This window comes from Ranitomeya variabilis, chromosome 8 (genome assembly GCF_051348905.1).
Source record: "Ranitomeya variabilis isolate aRanVar5 chromosome 8, aRanVar5.hap1, whole genome shotgun sequence".
NCBI classification, from domain to species: Eukaryota; Metazoa; Chordata; class Amphibia; order Anura; family Dendrobatidae; genus Ranitomeya; species Ranitomeya variabilis.
The window spans coordinates 173,317,505-173,336,715 of record NC_135239.1 but is presented as its reverse complement, the minus strand read 5'-3'; the positions used below and the strand labels follow the sequence as shown (position 1 = coordinate 173,336,715).

The 19,211-nt window shown below is 47.7% G+C and overlaps 1 protein-coding gene across 1 annotated transcript in view; it reads left to right on the top strand.

Annotated features, from left to right (window-relative positions):
* Window positions 1-287: 287 nt before the first annotated feature.
* Window positions 288-19,211, top strand: part of NT5DC2 (5'-nucleotidase domain containing 2) — a 52,229-nt gene continuing 33,305 nt past the window's right edge. Inside the window, exons 1-4 of the mRNA XM_077276158.1 lie at window positions 288-525; window positions 3,339-3,523; window positions 10,574-10,648; window positions 11,994-12,049. Of these exons, the coding sequence (XP_077132273.1) occupies window positions 321-525; window positions 3,339-3,523; window positions 10,574-10,648; window positions 11,994-12,049 (521 nt within the window). The 5' untranslated portion in view covers window positions 288-320. The remainder of the gene's footprint in view (window positions 526-3,338; window positions 3,524-10,573; window positions 10,649-11,993; window positions 12,050-19,211) is intronic.

The window sequence follows — 19,211 nt, the reverse complement described above, 5'->3', positions numbered from 1 at the left end:
TCCTTTTTAGCAAAGTGTAGAACAGCAGGTATACCTTCGTACAGCGCGTTCATGAACAAGTATATTATTATTTTTGTTTTTTTGGTGTTTTATTATTTCTGCTGTTTATGATATTGCATACATGACTGAATATTTTTTCTTGGTGAATTAATATAATATTATTATATTTCTCCTATAATTACTTTGCAGATAAGCAGCTCTCACACTCTATATATTTATTATGTACACTATTTTTTTTTTTTCTGGCAGTTCCCTGATCCGCCAGCAGGGGCGCATTTCCCAGTCCCCAGAGTCCCCGCAGCGCGCTTTGCTGCAGAGCTATGTCGGCAGCGCTGTGTGCCCGGGGGCGGTCGGGGCTTGTGGGGGGCAGTCGGGCGCTGTGTGCCCAGCTGAGTACCCCCCCGCACCAGCAGGACCCGGGCACGGAATGTGGCACAACCCCAGTGCAGGACAGTGCACGGGAGAAAGTAGGCGGCAAAGCCCAGCTGTGGAGCCGCTACCGTGAGATGAAGAAGCTGGTGCACGGTAAGTGCGGGGAGCACCGGCGATGCTGGGAGTAGTAGTGTGAGGGCTGCAGTGCAGGGGACGGAGGACTGACAGCAGCAGTGCAGGGGACGGCGGACTGACAGCAGCAGTGCAGGGGACGGAGGACTGACAGCAGCAGTGCGGGAACAGGTGTCAGGTGGGGGAGGGCTCAGGGTGGGCATGTGAGGAGGCAGTGAGGCCACCGGAGTCATAACTACGTCCCAGGATGAAGAGGCAGACACGTCCTGTAGTTACACGTGTCACAGTGACTGCTGCTCAGTGAGAATGGAAAATCGTGGTAGTAGTAGTATGTACACGGTGGTGGCGGTAGTAGTGGTATACACACGGTGGTGGCGGTAGTAGTGGTATACACACGGTGGTGGCGGTAGTAGTGGTATACGCGTGGTGGTAGTAGTGGTATAGGCACGGTGGTGGCGGTAGTAGTGGTATACACACGGTGGTGGCGGTAGTAGTGGTATACGCACGGTGGCGGTGGTAGTAGTGGTATACGCACTGTGGTGGCGGTAGTAGTGGTATACGCACTGTGGTGGCGGTACTAGTGGTATACGCACGGTGGCGGTGGTAGTAGTGGTATACGCACTGTGGTGGCGGTAGTAGTGGTATACGCACTGTGGTGGCGGTAGTAGTGGTATACGCACGGTGGCGGCTGTAGAAGTGGTATACGCACGGTGGCGGAGGTAGTAGTAGTGTACACATGGGAGCAGTAGTAGTGGTGTTTGCACGGTGGTGGCGGTAGTAGTGGTGTTTGCACGGTGGTGGCGGTAGTAGTGGTGTTTGCGCTGTGGCGGTGGTAGTAGAGGTATACGCACGGCGGTGGTAGTAGTAGTATACACACGGTGATAGTAGTGGTATACGCACTGTGATGGCGGTAGTAGTGGTATATGCATGGTGGTGGCAGTAGTTGTGATATACACACGGGGGCAGTAGTAGTAGTATACACGTGGCAGTAGTAGTGGTATCTGCACGGCGGTGGCGGTAGTAGTGGACAGACAGTATTATATACACATTGGAAAACTATAACAAATAATTATAATTCATACACGTCTCCAGCCCATAATTCTGATGAGAAGACATCTGCTGCGTTCACTATAAAATTATAATTACACTCATAATAATCTGTATACCTTTCTTTTCCTTAAACAAAAAAATCACAGACACCTTGTTTTATACGGATGGGGAAACTGTGTCCTGTCTTTATTGGAAACTGTGCCCTATCTTTGTGGGAAACTGTGCCCTATCTTTGTGGGAAACTGTGCCCTATCTTTATGGAGTGTCTTGGAACTTCTGGACGTTTGGCAGCTCTGTTGGCAAGAAGAATAATTTCTGAACTTTTTCCACCTTTCTTGTCTCCCATAATATGTACAATTCAACTGAAAAATACATTGAAATATTTTTGGGTAAAAAAAGAAAAAGAAGAGTTCCTGTGGATAGGTGATAACTAGCTGATCACTGGGTGTCCAACCGCTGGGACCCTCACTGGCAGAACAGAGACCTGCTATCCCCATTAAAATGTGGCTCCATCTGCCGTCCATTCTTTCACCATGGGGCTGTATCCTGGAGCTCCACTTGGCTTTTTCCAGCAGCCGCTCTGTTTTGTACTGGGGATAAAAATTCTTCAACATGCTGATTGGTGTATGTCCCAGCGGTCGGACCCCCCACCGATCAGGAAATTGTCACCTATCCAGCGAACAGGTGATAATTTGTATTCACCGGAAAACCCTTCAATGGTCCCCAAACTCATTGAATAGCTGCCCAGTCCTTCCCCCACTGTTGTCAGCTGCCCAATCCTTCCCCCACAGTTGTCAGCTGCCCAATCCTTCCCCCACAGTTGTCAGCTGCCCAATCCTTCGCCGACAGTTGTCAGCTGTCCAGTCCTTCGCCGACAGTTGTCAGCTGTCCAATCCTTCGCCGACAGTTGTCAGCTGTCTAATCCTTCGCCGACAGTTGTCAGCTGTCCAATCCTTCCCCCACAGTTGTCAGCTGTCCAATCCTTCGCTGACAGCCGTCTCTCCTGACTCTCCTAACATAAACTATACTTAGCTCCCGGGCCGGCGCCATTCTTACAACCGTATACAGATATAAACAAGATCATATGGCCACTGATCTGCAGTCGTCACAATTCTGGCCGAGCACATGCGTACTTTTAATCCATGATGACAGCAAAAAACCTACAGCATGTACGGAAAGTATTTAGACCCCTTTAAATTTTTCACTCTTTGTTTCATTGCAGCCATTTGGTAAATTCAAAAAAGTTCTTTTTTTTTCTCATTAATGTACACTCTGCACCCCATCTTGACTGAAAGAAACCCAAATGTAGACAATTTTGCAAATTTAATAAAAAAGGAAAACTGAAATATCTCTGGCTATACATCAGTTGGCGACTTTTTCAAAGAAAACATCGGAGTGTTTAGCGGAACAAGCGGTCTTGTGTTCGGGGCGGGGGTAGGAGTCGGCTGAGATGGCTGTCGGTCGAACAGTATTTCTTTATGGCCAGCAAACAATTATTTCTCCTGACTCCGCCATGACCACTCTGCCCAATAAAGACATTACATTTTGTCAGTAAGAGGAGAAGAAGCTGCGGCCAAATCCGGCGGGTCTACAGTGGTTACTGTGCCCCTTGATGTGTCCTGCCAGGTTTGGCCAGTCCTTGCTCTGTCCAGCCTAATGATATGTTGGACGGTACGGGCTCGTTTGCTTTGTCTGGATTGTAGGATGTATCCCTGCAGCGAGGTCTGCTGCGAAAAGTGGTCACTTTATGGAATAAATGAATAATGTAGTTTCTTATTTTTCAGATCTCCTTCCTCCCGGTGTCTGCAACCTGCTAAATCCAGCAATCATATGTTCCAACAATGAGATCTGTCTGGGAGACATTGAGGTCTATGGATTTGATTATGACTATACTCTGGCTCAGTATTCTGATATGTTACATAAGAAGATATTTAATACCGCCCGGGACATCCTCATACAGCAGTACAAGGTGCTGAGGCGTCTTCATTAGTAGCAGAAAATGCAAACAAGACCCTGGTTTTAAAAGTTTTCATCTTTCAACTTGGTCACTGCTTCACTGTGCCATACTAAATGTTCCCATTATTGTGGGGAAATACAACATGCAGTCTAGAAGTTTTAAACTTCTGTCATCTATGTAATCGAAGAGCAGCATGATCTAGGGTCTGAGATCCTGATTCCAGCAATGTGTCACTTACTAGGCTTTGTCAATAAAATCAGTGTTTTATCAGCAGGAGATTATCACTACAGAACTCTTGTGCAGCCTAGTCATCCTGCTCTGTGTAACTCCGCCCCCACCACTGATTGGCTGTGTATACAGAAAGCTGCCAATCAGTGGTGTGGGCGGCGTTATACACCGCTCAGCATTCGGATCACTTCAAGATCTGCAGCAAAGAAAACTGTGATTGTATCACAACTGCTGCACCCAGTAAACTAAGGCTAGTTTAACATTTGCGGACGAGGGCTTTGCGGAGGGTAGCGTAGTTCCTCAATTAAGCCCCGCCCACTGCCGCAACTCTTCCTTAAGCTCCGCCTACGTCGGCATGCGTCCTGCGTACCCTATCTTTAACATTGAGTACGCAGGCCATGCGGATGCCTCCAGTGGGCGGGGCTTAACAGAGGAACTACGCAGCCCTCCGCACAGCCCTCGTTCCATTGCTGGAATCAGGATCTTTATCCCTACATCATGGTGCAGTCAAATTACATAGCTAAAACCTGGTGACAGATTCCCTTTAATGTACTACCAAATGCATTTATTTTATATGGTCCCGTACTCCTTTTTTTACCAACTAAATGTATATTCATCACATCATAAAGACACGGTGATCAGTTAGCTCCTTGTACATGAATGTCATTGAATCTCAGTTAGGTGCAACTTACTCTATGCAGAGAATGTAACCTATGCATATTTTCATATGTTGCTTGGGCTACAGTGAATGCACTGCCATAACTTTCCACCCTATTATATATGTTTAGAGAGTTGGCACATATATCTGTATAGAAGCTGGTGAGCACACGACCTGTTTTTTAAACCCTTATTAATCTGCAGAGTTTCGATCCCATCAGTGGTCAGGAATGTCAGATTAATGCTACAAAACTTCTCCATCCCTTCTTTTTATTGCCTATTTACATCAGTGTATAGAAAGAAAAAGGCAAAGCATATCGGCACTGAAATCCTAAAAGATGGTAGTGGTTACCCTATAAGCCTTAGGGGAGGAATAAATGGTGGTGCACTCATGCTCCCTTGGAAAAATCCAAAACGTATATCATATAGAAAACAGAAGGGGAGAACTCCAAATGGTAAACCCTCACAAACAGGCAGTAACCCGTACCCTTATTTATTTTGATCTTTAATAGAAGTTATTACTGGTAGTGAATTGTTAAAGAGAATCTGCCCCGAATCTGCCAATATTGCACTTGTTACATAAGCTATTGCTTCTAAGGGTATGTGCACACATTGCGGATTCGTGTGCTGGTTTTTACGCCCAGATTCTGAAAAATCCGCAGGTAAAACGCAGGGCAGATTTACCGCGGTTTTCACATGTATTTTTACACTGGCAGAATCCAATTATTGAGCAGGTGTAAGGTGTCGGTGTTTCCACGCGGTATTTTCCACCGCATGTGCACTGCTGCGGATTTGGTTTTCCATAGGTTTACATGGTACTGTACAATGCATGGAAAACTGCTGCAAATCCGCAGTGTCAAATCCGCAACGTGTGCACATACCCTAATTATCACACGATGGCACCCTGCCACCACTACTAAGCGCAGGATAGGTCATTTGGATTAATCCAACAAGTCCCCCAACCCCCCCCCCCCCCAACATGTTTCACTGCATTCGCAATCCCATCCGCTGGTGAAGAGGGTCCCATCTGCTGACCACGAGGCCCCCATCCGCTGATAACCGGCCAAAGATTGACAGCAACATTTTAATAGGTTAACAGCAGCAGGTGGCGCTCAGTAAGAGGCAGATGCTGGTTGCCTTGCACAGCCATCATCTGCCGAGAATGTGGCGGGCTCGGCTGCTGATCTCGCTCCATACACAAGTTCCCAAAAGAGTGTCATGTCAACAGGTAAAATCATGTTTCCAGTACATCCCTCCAGACAGCACACCAGGAGGTAGGGACAGGTCAAAGAAGGACTAGGTTAAATGGCCGCTCTCACCTCCACCCTCCAGAGCGTCGGATCCCGGCCCCCCATTCCCAGTCATGCAATCCAGGACTGACACCTCTCTGAGTAAAGGTCCCTCAGTTATTAGTCGCTGTATCACAGTATGGACTCGGGTGGGATCGGATGGTCCCGGCCTTCCTTCCACCTGTCAAGCCATCCGACTACCTCTCTGGGTAGAGGTCTTGTAGGTCTTGTACTTTTGTTGTGAATCATCAGTACGGCATCATGTGGCAGAGAGTCCCATACAACTTGTCCGTTGATCTGGCGGCCGGACAAAACGGACAGATGAACGTTTTTTGTGTCTGGCGAAAAACCAGATGACGCCTGATCCGGCGCTGTCCAGCTTTTCCTATAATGGAAGCCTATGGCACCGGAATCCGTCAATGACGGATTCCGTTTTTTTCAACTGCACATGCCCAGAAATGGTAATTTTCCATTCTGGGGTCTCTCTCTATCTCTCTGGAACAGGAAGTTCAAACTCTATCCCCGGGTTTAAAAAAACAAAACAAACGGATCCGTCGCATCAGTTTTTCACAATTTGCAACAGATATGTCTTTTTAAAAATTCGCCGGATCCTGCCTGGCGGCAAAAAAAAAATGTGTGAACGTAGCCTAAAACAGTCCTTTGTAATTAACCACTTGCGAGTTTATTACATCAGTCCTCATTGCATTTGTGGCGGTGGCAATCGCCATACTTTCTCAGTAATAGGTAGTGGTGTACTCTATGGCTGCGGTGTTTATACCTATAATGTATCTAACAATCACTATGATTCATTATTGATGTGGGGGTATAACAAGGGAGTGTCTCACTTGGTTCTCTGCCATATGATTTGTCTACCACATTTATACCAAATATTTGGCATTACAGACATATCGTGCCCTCACTACGGTGATTTATCTTTGCAGAACTCTACAATTGTCTATACTTTCTTCTGAACTTACAGACCGTTTTTATACTTAGCCTAGTTCTTGCCCAGGATTTTGGTCCTTTGGGCTATTTTTCTGGCACTACTCCTGGTGTCCTGGGGACCTACTGGAGAAGGGGAAATAGACCTACCGGTAATTTGATTTCCAGGTAGTCCCTCAGGGTCGCACCCTTATTTCCCTCCCTTATGGCTTGAGGCTTGAGCGGGATGGATCTTCCTACAGATTGTTCGTCCATCAAGTCGCCATAGCTCGAGATTGAGCTAAAGGACATTAAAATGTTAGTCTTGCATATGAGTTCTTGCGGCTCGTACAGTCCATTTGCATCCATCCTTATGTGATACTTTCAAAAACGGTGGAGGGTGTAGGAGGAGGCAGCCTTTTAATCCCTCTGTGATCCTGACCGTCTTGGGTCATGGAAGGACTACCTGCTGGTGTGCTGTCCTTGAAATTTCCAACGGTAATTCTCTGCTGCAGATCTAGCGGTGCTCTGAATGCTGAGCTCTATATAACCCCGCCCACAGCACTGATTGGTTGGGGCGGGGTTATATAGAGCTTATGAATATGGAGGACTAAAACTGTGATTTTCATCAAAGCTACAGCAAGCAGCCTAGTAAGTGATACATTGCAGGAATCAGGGTCTCTGTCTCTACATTATGCTGCTCTCAGATTAGGTGTCAAAAACAAAAACTTGGCGACAGTTTCTATTTAAGTAAATGTTAGTTTCCCATTGTTTCTGCCGTCAAGATGAAACCTGCACATTAAGTGATGTCTGATCACTGTAGTGTTCTGTGACGCATGGGGGAGTCTCTACTCTCGAAATATCATTGCTTTTAATTACTTTAGGCAGGTAACATATTGTAGGATTTAATATTTTCTTCCATTTATATAATTACTAGCTGTACTACCCGGCTTCGCCCGGGTTAATGACTGCTGTTAGCAAAATAGAATGTGTTAACAAAAATTTATTCTGCACACAAAAACCACAAAACAAATAGATAGAAATGTAATTATTAAAAGGCAAAAACTAAGCTAATAGAAGAATTTCACAACATATATTAGCTTTGTTATACTGAGAATGTCTTTGTTGCCTATATTAACCAATCAGAGCTCAGGTTAATTAACTGTAGCAAAATAGAAGCTGAGCTGTGATTGGTTGCTATTGGCAGCCTGATAAATCCCCAGCCAACAGGAAGCCCTCCCCCCTGGCAGTATATATTAGCTCACACATACACATAATAGACAGGCCATGTGACTGACAGCTGCCGTATTTCCTATATGGTACATTTGTTGCTCTTGTAGTTTGTCTGCTTATTAATCAGATTTTTATTTTTGAAGGACAATACCAGACTTGTGTGTGTTTTAGGGTGAGTTTCATGTGTCAAGTTGTGTGTGTTGAGTTGCGTGTGGCGACATGCATGTAGCGACTTTTGTGAGATGAGTTTTGTGTGGTGACATGCGTGTAGCAACATTTTGTGTGTCGAGTTGCATGTGACAGGTTAGTGTAGCAAGTTGTGTGCAGCAAGATTTGTGCATGGCGAGTTTTGCGCGTGGCGAGTTTTATGTGTGGTGCGTTTTGAGTATGTGCAAGTTTTATGTGAGGCAACTTTTGCATGTGGTGCAACTTTTGTACATGTGGCAATTTTTCTGTGTGTGCAAGTTTTGCATGAGGTGAGTTTTCCATGAGGTGAGTTTTGCACGTGTGGCGAGTTTTGCGTGAGCCTAGTTTTGCATATGGCGAGTTTTGCATGTAGCGAGTTTTGCGCGTTGCGAGTTTTGAGTGGTGACTTTTGTGTTTCGACTTTTATGTGGCGAGGTTGGTGTGTGTGTGGTGAAATGTGTGCTGAGGGTGGTATATGTGTTCAAGCACGTGGTAGTGTGTGGCGCATTTTGTGTTTGTGTTCACATCCCAGTGTGTGGTGAGTATCCCATGTCGGGGCCCCACCTTAGCAACTGTACGGTATATACTCTTTGGCACCATCGCTCTCATTCTTTAAGTCCTCATTGTTCACATCTGGCAGCTGTCAATTTTCCTCCAACACTTTTCCTTTCACTTTTTCCCCATTATGTAGATAGGGGCAAAATTGTTTGGTGAATTGGAATGCGCGGGGTTAAAATTTCACCTCACAACATAGCCTATGACGCTCTCGGGGTCCAGACGTGTGACTGTGCAAAATTTTGTGGCTGTAGCTGCGACGGTGCAGATGCCAATCCCGGACATACACACATACATACATACATACACACATTCAGCTTTATATATTAGATATACCTGTATGTAATCTCCTGTATATAGTATATACCTGTGTGTCATCTCACCTATATATAGTATATATCTGTGTGTCATCTCCTTCTGTATATAGTATATACCTGTATGTCATCTCCTCCTATACATAGCATATACCTGTATGTCATCTCCTCCTGTATATACTATATACCTGTAGGTAATCTGCTCCTGTATATAGTATATACCTGTGTGTCATCTCCTCCTGTATATAGTATATACCTGTATGTCATCTCCTCCTGTATGTAGTATGTACCTGTATGTCATCTCCTCCTCTATATAGTATATACCTGTGTGTCATCTCTCCTGTATATAGTATATATCTGTGTGTCATCTCCTCCTGTATATAGCATATACCTGTGTGTCATCTCCCCTGTAAATAGTATATACCTGTGTGTCATCTCCTCCTGTATATAGTATATAACTGTATGTCATCTCCTCCTGTATTAGCCCTCGTTCACACGTTATTTGGTCAGTATTTTTACCTCAGTATTTGTAAGCTAAAATGGCAGCCTGATAAATCCCCAGCCAACAGTAAGCCCTCCCCCTGGCAGTATATATTAGCTCACACATACACATAATAGACTGGTCATGTGACTGACAGCTGCCGGATTCCTATATGGTACATTTGTTGCTCTTGTAGTTTGTCTGCTTATTAATCAGATTTTTATTTTTGAAGGATAATACCAGACTTGTGTGTGTTTTAGGGCGAGTTTCGTGTGTCAAGTTGTGTGTGTTGAGTTGCGTGTGGCGACATGCATGTAGGGACTTTTGTGAGATGAGTTTTGTGTGGCGACATGTGTGTAGCAACTTTTTGTGTGTCGAGTTGCATGTGACAGGTTAGTGTAGCAAGTTGTGTGCAGCAAGTTTTGCGCATGGCGAGTTTTGCGCGTGGCGAGTTTTATGTGTGGTGCCTTTTGAGTATGTGCAAGTTTTGTGTGAGGCAACTTTTGCATGTGTTGCAACTTTTGTGTATGTGGCAATTTTTCTGCGTGTGGCAATTTTTCTGCGTGTGCAAGTTTTGCGTGTGGCGAGTTTTCCATGAGGTGAGTTTTGCACGTGTGGCGAATTTTGCATGTGGAGATTTTTGCGCGTGGCGAGTTTTGAGCGGCGACTTTTGTGTTTCTACTTTTATGTGGTGAGGTTGGTGTATGTGTGGTGAAATGTGCGCTGAGGGTGGTATATGTGTTCGAGCACGTGGTAGTGTGTGGCGCATTTTGTGTGTGTGTTCATATCCCCGTGGTGGTGTGGTGATTATCCCATGTCGGGGCCCCACCTTAGCAACTGTACAGTATATACTCTTTGGCGCCATCACTCTCATTCTTTAAGTCCCCCTTGTTCACATCTGGCAGCTGTTAATTTGCCTCCAACACTTTTCCTTTCATATTTTCCCCATTATGTAGATAGGGGCAAAAATGTTTGGTGAATTGGAAAGCGCGGGGTTAAAATTTCACCTCACAACATAGCCTATGACGCTCTCGGGGTCCAGACGTGTGACTGTGCAAAATTTTGTGGCTGTAGCTGCGACGGTTCAGATGCCAATCCCGGACATACATACATACATACATACACACACACACATTCAGCTTTATATATTAGATTGAAGACTGTAACATAGATTAATTGTTTTTTGCATATTTTGCAGTATCCAGAAGGAATTAAGAAGTACGATTATATCCCAGGGTTTGCAATACGAGGCCTCCACTATGATATTCAGAAGGTAAGCATGTTTTTGGTTACGCAACTTTTCTGAGAACTGCTGTCACGCAACAAATATTGCGGTGCAGCCCCCATCCTAGAAGAAATGATAATGATCAATAAACTTATTATGATGCTTATGTTTTCGGTATGCGGCAATTTGTATGGCACTCCTCTAGTAATGGCACTTGTAGTACCTCCAGACTGCATCGACTACACAGGGTTGGTTTCCAGTCTGTAAACATGGCAAGGCATTGTCTAAGTTTACGTCTTAGGGTATGTGTCCACGTTCAGGATTGCATCAGGATTAGGTCAGGATTTTCCATCAGTATTTGTAAGCCAAAACCAGGAGTGGAACAATTAGAGCAAAAGTATAATAGAAACATATGCACCACTTCTGCATTTATCACCCACTCCTGGTTTTGGCTTACAAATACTGATGTAAAATACTGACCAAATCCTGATGCAATCCTGAACGTGGACACATACCCTTATGTTGTGAAGGGGTTAAACTAAGTCTGTCCTCATATTTTTTCTAAGAAATTTGAGAGCAGCATGATGTAGGGGCAGAGAACTTAATTCTAGTGATGTCACTTAATGGGCTGCTAGGTGTAGTTTTGATAAAATCAGTTTTCTCTGTTGTAGATGTAGCAGTGCTCAGAATACTGAGCTCTGTATAACTCCGCCAACACCTCTGATTGGCAGCTTCTTATGTACACTTTACATTGTGGCAATCTGCCAGCCAGTGGTGGGGATGGGGTTACACAGATTGGCTGGACTGCCTGGCATGCGACACCTAGTCCTCTAGGAATCGCCTTCTCATGCTACACTGATTGGATGGAAACTACAGCAAGTCGCTGAACAAGTGACATATCACTGGAATCAGGTTCTCTGCCCCTACATTTTGTTGTTCTTTGATTTAAATAGCAAAAACCTACTGACAGATTCCCTCTAAATGTGGGTTAAAATAGTAAACTTGCCCTTTAATATTGCCCTTAGGAATCCTTAAAGCTAGAAAATGGAAATTTAGGCTTTTGTTCATACATTTTATTTACGATTTCTATTTGTGATGGAAACTGAGATACACTACAGGATCCATCACCGGAGAGCCCCTGCTGTGCCTTGCGTACCTCACTGGTATAATAGTGCCCGTCATGATCTATGGTGCCAGGTGGTCTCTGTAGCTTCTATACAAAGAATAGCGCTGCAGCATATAGTGCTGATTATATCGTGACATTTGGCAGAATCTGGGATGTGAACTTGACAACTGTGATATCGATTGTCAAAACCGCATTAATAATACATTATGCAAAAGAAACCTTATTCATTGTAGAAAATTATTACACCCATGTGTGATATATCCACAGAATCTACTGATGAAGATTGATGCTTTCCATTATATCCAGCTAGGAACTGCATACAGGTAACGTGACTTTATACTTTCCCCCATATTGCAGTGATTTATATAACCACAGTTCGAGACCGGTGCATTTATCGCAGTTCATAAATATGCCTATGTGTGTATATACCGTACATAAAAAAAGAGAAAAGAATACGATTTTTTTTGTATAGCTCTTTCAACATATATTACTCTGTCGCCTCATTGGGGGACACAGGACCATGGGTGTTATGCTGCTGTCCACTAGGAGGCGACACTATGCATAATCTGAAAAAGATTAACTGTGGCTCCTCCTCTGCAGTATACACCCCTGGACGGCATCAGCCTTCTCCAGTTTTTGCTTAGTGTCGCAAAGGAGGCACACCTAAAGATTTTTACTCCGTTTTACTCCGTTTCCCGTTTTCCGACGGGATTACAGATGAAGAAAAGAGGGTCTCCTGTGAGACCCCCGGCATGGCTCCTTCCTCGGCCCCCTATCACGGGGTGCCCAGTTGAAGTTGAGATGGCTATTCCCCATGCTGCTCCTTCCCCAACCCCTCGGGTGCTGGTTCGAAGTCGAGACCCCCCTCCTTCCCCAATTCCTTTTGGTTTCTGGGTTGAGGTCGAGGCGAGGATAAAGGCCCCTGAAGGTGACAACAGCACCCTCCCTATCCCCCTCTGGGGGTATTAGGTTGAGACGCCTCAGGTAGGGCCTGTACAGGCAGCATTCTGCAGCTTCCAGCAATGGGCCAGCACACTGCGCCTGCATCCAGGGACCCCAGCCCAGCTGCGAGCTCCTGTTGGGGCCGGGGGGAGTTTAGGCAGGCATGGCACATACAGACACAGGGCTCCCTGCGCCCCTGTCTCTGCGGCAGCACCAGCTCTATACTGCCTCAGGGAGACCCCAACCGGGCTCCCCCTTCCGCTTATATCCCCAGCGCCATCCTGTCTTTAAGTCCGGAGGGGTCCGGTTCAGATCCGACCCCCTCCCGGACTTTCGCGCCGGCCTGGAGCCCTTCTGGGCCTCAGGCATCTAATTTAGGCCCCGGCTTCGGCCTAGCTGAAGCTGCCGCCTCCTCCCCGCCCCCCAGATGACAAATATGACACTCTACAGTGTCATAAAGGGGGTGGATCGAGACAGAAAGGGCGCGTTTTTACACAGCTTTGCTGCCTTTTTTCCAGCTCTCCGCCCCCTTCTCCTTCCTCTTTTTCTCAGCAGCCATTTTTCTGCTGCAGATTAACCCTGCATCTCCCGGTCTGCAGGACCAGGACCAGGCAGCCAGTCTCCGGGGGGCACAGGACTGTGGATCTTCGGCACTGGACCTAGGGGCACACTGGTGGGGTAAGATCACAGCTGGGTTTTTTACTCAGCTGTGAATCCATATTACCTATAAGGCTCCCCTATAGGTTTCTCTACCCCTGTAAGGTCCTCTGCCGGCATCGGGGCACTATGCCGGGCTCAAGGTCCAAGAGAACCAGGCAGAACTGCTATTATGCTTTCTGCACAGCCTGCGGGACCGCTCTCCCCAGAAGCAGCACGTACCCGCATTGTCAGAACTGTATACAAACTAATGTGTCAGAGCCCCAAGAAGCCCCTGCCAATGCCTCGGTGTCTAATGCCACGCCGGAATGGGCTACTCAGATATCGCAATCTATGACGCAGTCTATAGATAACCTAACCTCCACATTGCTTCAGGCCCTGCAGGGTCATGCCCCGGCTATGACCGTTACCCAGCAAAGGGAGAGCTTGACTCAGGAACAAGATGACCCTGGCACATCCATGTGCCACCTGAAGTGAATCCCCCAGTCTCCAGGCTAGCAGCACAGACCCTCCTTTCACTGCCAGATAGCTCAACCCTAAGGGACGCAGCAGACCGGCAGGTAGAACGCATGGCTCGTTCAATTTTCGAGGCAGCAGGGGTATCCCTGGCTCCCGCGTTCGCCTCAGTTTGGGCTGCCAAGGCCATCCTGGCCTGGGCAAACAATTTACAAGCCTTCCAAGCATCTGCTCCTGAACTGTCGGACCAAGCGGTTCAAATTGCTGTTGTAGCAGATTACATGCTCCATGCAGCTCTGGATTCAGCAAGGGGAGTCGCGGGGATAGCATCAAACGCCATCACGATTCGGCGTATCCTCTGGCTGCGGGAATGGAAAGCGGACGCAGCCTCAAAGAAGTCCCTCACGCACCTCCCCTACCTTAGTGGGAGACTTTTCGGTGAACAATTGGACACTATGATATCCAACGCCACAGGGGGTAAGAGTACTTCTCTTCCCCAACTGAAACCTAAACGCACTTACAAGAAGCGTAACCAAACTCTATTCCGATCCTTTCGGAATTCCTCCGGCTGGTCCGTCTCACGTCCAGTACAAAATCGTAACCGTTCCCCACGCAGGGACAACTCACGATCGACGCAAAGGTCGGACAAGACCTGGCAGTCAAAAGCAGGCCAGTCTAAGCCCAGAGGAGGAAAATCTCAGACTTTCTCCTCCTCATGACTCACGGACTCCGGAAGACACCACACCAGTAGGCGGCCGACTTTTGCTCTTTCATCAAGTCTGGCTGCCTATTACAGAAGACAGGTGGGTCACGGAACTAGTGTCTTCCGGATACAAAATAGACTTCACCTCCAACCCACCGGACCGGTTCTTCCTCTCTGTCCCCCCAAAACCGCCAGCCAAGGCTCGAGCCTACCACCAAGCGGTCTCCTCGCTTTGTCAATCAGGAGTCATAGTACCGGTATCGCAATAGGCCAGGACCACTACCAATTCGTGGCTCTCCCCTTTGGACTCGCCACGGCTCCCAGAGTGTTCACCAAGGTCATGGCAGCCACCATGGACGTCCTGCACTCCAGAGGCATAGTAGTCGTTCCATACCTGGACGATCTACTCATCAAGGCTCCCACCTTCAAAGACTGCGAGCTCAGCGTCTCAATCACAACCGATACTCTCAGTCGCATGGGCTGGTTAATCAACCTACAAAAGTCATCACCAACCCCGAGTCAGTCCCTGACCTTCCTGGGAATGTTATTCAACACCTCCAGGGGTCTAGTGCTCCTTCCCAAGGACAAGGCACTGGCTCTCCGACTAGCAGTTCGCACCCTCCTCCGCAAACCCCCTCGATCTCTCCGGTTTGCCATGAGAGTCCTCGGCAAGATGGCAGCAGCAATAGAAGCTGTCCCATTTGCCCAGTTTCACCTCAGACCTCTCCAACTAGCCATTCTCAAGTCCTGGGACAGGAATCCCTTTTCTCTCGACAGGGAGTTCCAGCTAACGTCGTCAACCAGGAAGTCCCTGCACTGGTGGCTCAAGCCAACTTTGCTAGCAAAGGGGAAATCCTTTCTCACAGGTCAATGGAAGGTTCTGACCACCGACGCGAGCCTGACGGGTTGGGGTGTGGTGCACCTACACCACAGGGCACAGGGCAAGTGGTCCCCAGTGGAAGCGACCATGCCCATCAACGTCCTGGAAATTTGTGCCATCCTTCTGGCATTGAGGGCCTTCTATCACTTACTGGCAGCCTCTCACATCAGAATACAGTCGGACAATGCCACGGCTGTGGCATATGTGAATCACCAAGGGGGGACCCGCAGTACCCAGGCGATGCGAGAAGTGTCACACATCCTCCGCTGGGCGGAGGACACAGGGCCGGTTCTTTCGGCGGTCCACATTCCGGGTGTGGACAACTGGGAAGCAGACTTCCTCAGCCGACAAGGAATAGACTCGGGAGAGTGGTCTCTCCATCCCGAAATTTTTCACCAGATCTGTCTCCGCTGGGGGACCCCGGATGTGGACCTAATGGCATCCCACTTCAATGCCAAGGTCTCCAACTTCATGGCCAGAACACACGATCCACGGTCGCTCGGAGCAGACGCTCTGGTTCAGGACTGGACCCAGTTCCAGCTTCTGTATATTTTTCCACCTCTCCCCCTGATATCCAGAGTGGTGAGGAAGATCAAACAAGAGGGAGTTCCAACCATCCTAATTGTACCGGACTGGCCCAGACGCACATGGTACGCCGACATCGTACAACTCACAGCAGACGCCCCCTGGCGTCTCCCCGACCGCCACGATCTTCTATCACAAGGCCCGTTCTACCACCAGAACTCAGGGGCTCTCAATTTGACGGCGTGGCCCTTGAGACCTGGGTTCTAACCCAGGCAGGGCTCTCGACGGATGTCATTCGAACCATGATCAGGGCACGGAAGCCAGCCTCTGCCAAGATTTATTACCGTACCTGGAAAGCTTTCTTTACCTGGTGCGAATCTCGTGGCCAGACCCCACTCCCTTATTCCCTACCCAAAGTACTTGTTTTTTTCCAATCGGGTCTGGAGGCCAAGCTGTCATTAGGTTCGCTTAAGAGCCAGGTGTCAGCCCTCTCAGTGCTTTTTCAAAGGCGCATTGCTATCAAGCCGCAAGTAAGGACTTTTCTTCAGGGGGTTTCCCAATTGGTTCCCCCCCCCCTAGAGACGACCACTAGAAACGTGGGACCTCAACCTGGTCCTGACAGCATTGCAGGAACCACCCTTCGAACCCCATAAGGAGGTCCTGCTCCGCCTTCTTTCCCAGAAGGTGGTTTTCCTGGTGGCAATCACCTCGCTACGCAGGGTGTCTGAACTGACAGCACTCTCCTGCAGACGGCCCTTCCTGGCTTTTCACCAGGACAAGGTATTTCTTCGTACGGTCCCATCCTTCCTTCCGAAGGTTGTGTCCAACTTCCACCTCAATGAGGAAATTTCACTACCATCCCTTTGTCCGGTTCCGGTTCATAGAGTGGAGAAGGCTCTGCATATGCTTGACCTTGTCAGGGCATTGCGTATATACGTGTCTAGGACTGCGCCCTTCCAGAGGTCTGATTCTCTTTTCCTCCTTCCGGAAGGCGGCCACAAGGGTCTGCCAGCTTCCAAAGCTACCCTTGCCAGGTGGATCAAATCCACCATACAAGAGGCCTACCGCCTTAAGAATTCTCCTCTTCCAGCCGGTATTACGGCACACTCTACATGGACAGTAGGGGCCTCCTGGGCCATTCGGCACCAGGCTTCGGCACAACAAGTGTGTAAGGCGGCCACTTGGATTAGCTTACACACATTTACTAAACACTACAGGGTTCATACCCAGTCCTCAGCGGACGCGAGCCTGGGTAGATGTGTCCTGCAGGCGGCGGTGCCCTAAGTATAGGGGCCTGTCTGCACAATATTCATCCATTGCTTCCCACCCAGGGACTGCTTTAGGACGTCCCATGGTCCTGTGTCCCCCAATGATGCGACAGAGTAAAGGAGATTTTTGTGTACTCACCGTAAAATCTCTTTCTCTTAGCCTCTAATTGGGGGACACAGCTCCCACCCTGTTGCCCTTTCCGGGCCGTTGTAACTGTTAAGTTCTCATATTGTTTTCTTGAGCTCGTACATAGTTGCCTTCTTACAGGCATAATTATGTTATTCACGTTACGTTCCTCCTACTGCTTTTGCACAAAACTGGAGAAGGCTGATGCCGTCCAGGGGTGTATACTGCAGAGGAGGAGCCACAGTTAATCTTTTTCAGATTATGCATAGTGTCGCCTCCTAGTGGACAGCAGCATAACACCCATGGTCCTGTGTCCCCCAATTTGAGGCTAAGAGAAAGAGATTTTACGGTGAGTACACAAAAATCTCCTTTTTTATTATTGTCGATTTCCCCTGTAAGTACTTCTACATTTCAGGCCCTGGAGTTCACAGCTGAGCTGATCCTGCTGAGATGCAGCAGTGTCATGGTTCCCAATGGCAGGGACTCAGGCAAAAACGGACTAGCTCTAGGAATGATGGAATCTCAGATGACCGCGACGCTGAACCTAACACGCAACTAATAGTAGCCAGGGGGTGTGCCTACGATTATCCCTAGACACCTCGCACCAGCCGGAGATCTAGTTACCCCCTAGTAGAGGAATACACAGACCTGGCTTGCCTCCAGGGAAACCCCAAAAGTGATAGTAGCCCCCCACATATAATAACGGTTAGGTAAGAGGAAAACACGTACGCAGTATGAATATAGATTCAGCAAAGAGAGGCCCTCTGACTAGATAGCAGAAAATACAAAAGAGGACTTCGCCGTCACCTCAAAACCCTAAACAGCCATCCTGAAATTACTTTAACTCCGTTATCAACTCATGACACCGGAGTAGTAATTTCAGATCACTAGAGCTTCCAGCAGCAAGAGAAATATAAATGCATGCTGGACAAACAAACACAAAAAATGCCAAAGATCCAACTTAGCTGAATTGCAGACTTGGAGCAGGTAGCAAGCAACAGAGGTGCTCTGGTAACATTGATTGCCGGCACTAGAATGACTGAGAAGCCAGACTAAATAGGAAACTCCCAGTTTCCTGATGGGAACAGGTGCAAGACAAAAGTCAGCCAGTACCACCAGTAACCACCAGAGGGAGCCCAAAAACAGAATTCACAACAGTACCCCCCCCTTAAGGAGGGGGCACCAAACCCTCATGAGAACCACCAGGGCGATCTGGATGCGCCCTATGAAAGGCGCGAACCAAATCAGAGGCATGAACATCGGAGGCAGTCACCCAAGAATTATCCTCCTGACCGTATCCCTTCCATTTAACCAAATATTGAAGTCTCCGTCTGGAAACGCGAGAGTCCAAAATCTTCTCCACAACATACTCCAATTCACCCTCCACCAGCACAGGAGCAGGAGGCTCAACAGAAGGAACAACCGGTACCTCGTACCTCCGCAACAACGACCGATGGAAGACATTATGAATGGTGAAAGATGCTGGTAGGTCCAAACGAAAAGATACAGGATTAAGAATCTCCAAAATCTTATAAGGACCTATGAACCGAGGTTTAAACTTAGGAGAAGAGACCTTCATAGGGACAAAACGAGAAGATAACCACACCAAGTCCCCAACGCGGAGATGATGACCCACACGACGATGACGATTAGCAAACTGCTGAGTCTTCTCCTGAGACAACTTCAAATTGTCCACCACATGACTCCAAATCCGGTGCAGTCTATCCACCACCGTGTCCACTCCATGGCAATCCGAAGATTCCACCTGGCCAGATGAAAAACGAGGGTGAAACCCTGAATTGCAAAAGAAAGGAGAAACCAGAGTGGCAGAACTGGCCCGATTATTGAGGGCAAACTCTGCCAACGGCAAAAAGGCGACCCAATCATCCTGATCAGCAGACACAAAACACCTCAAATAAGTCTCCAA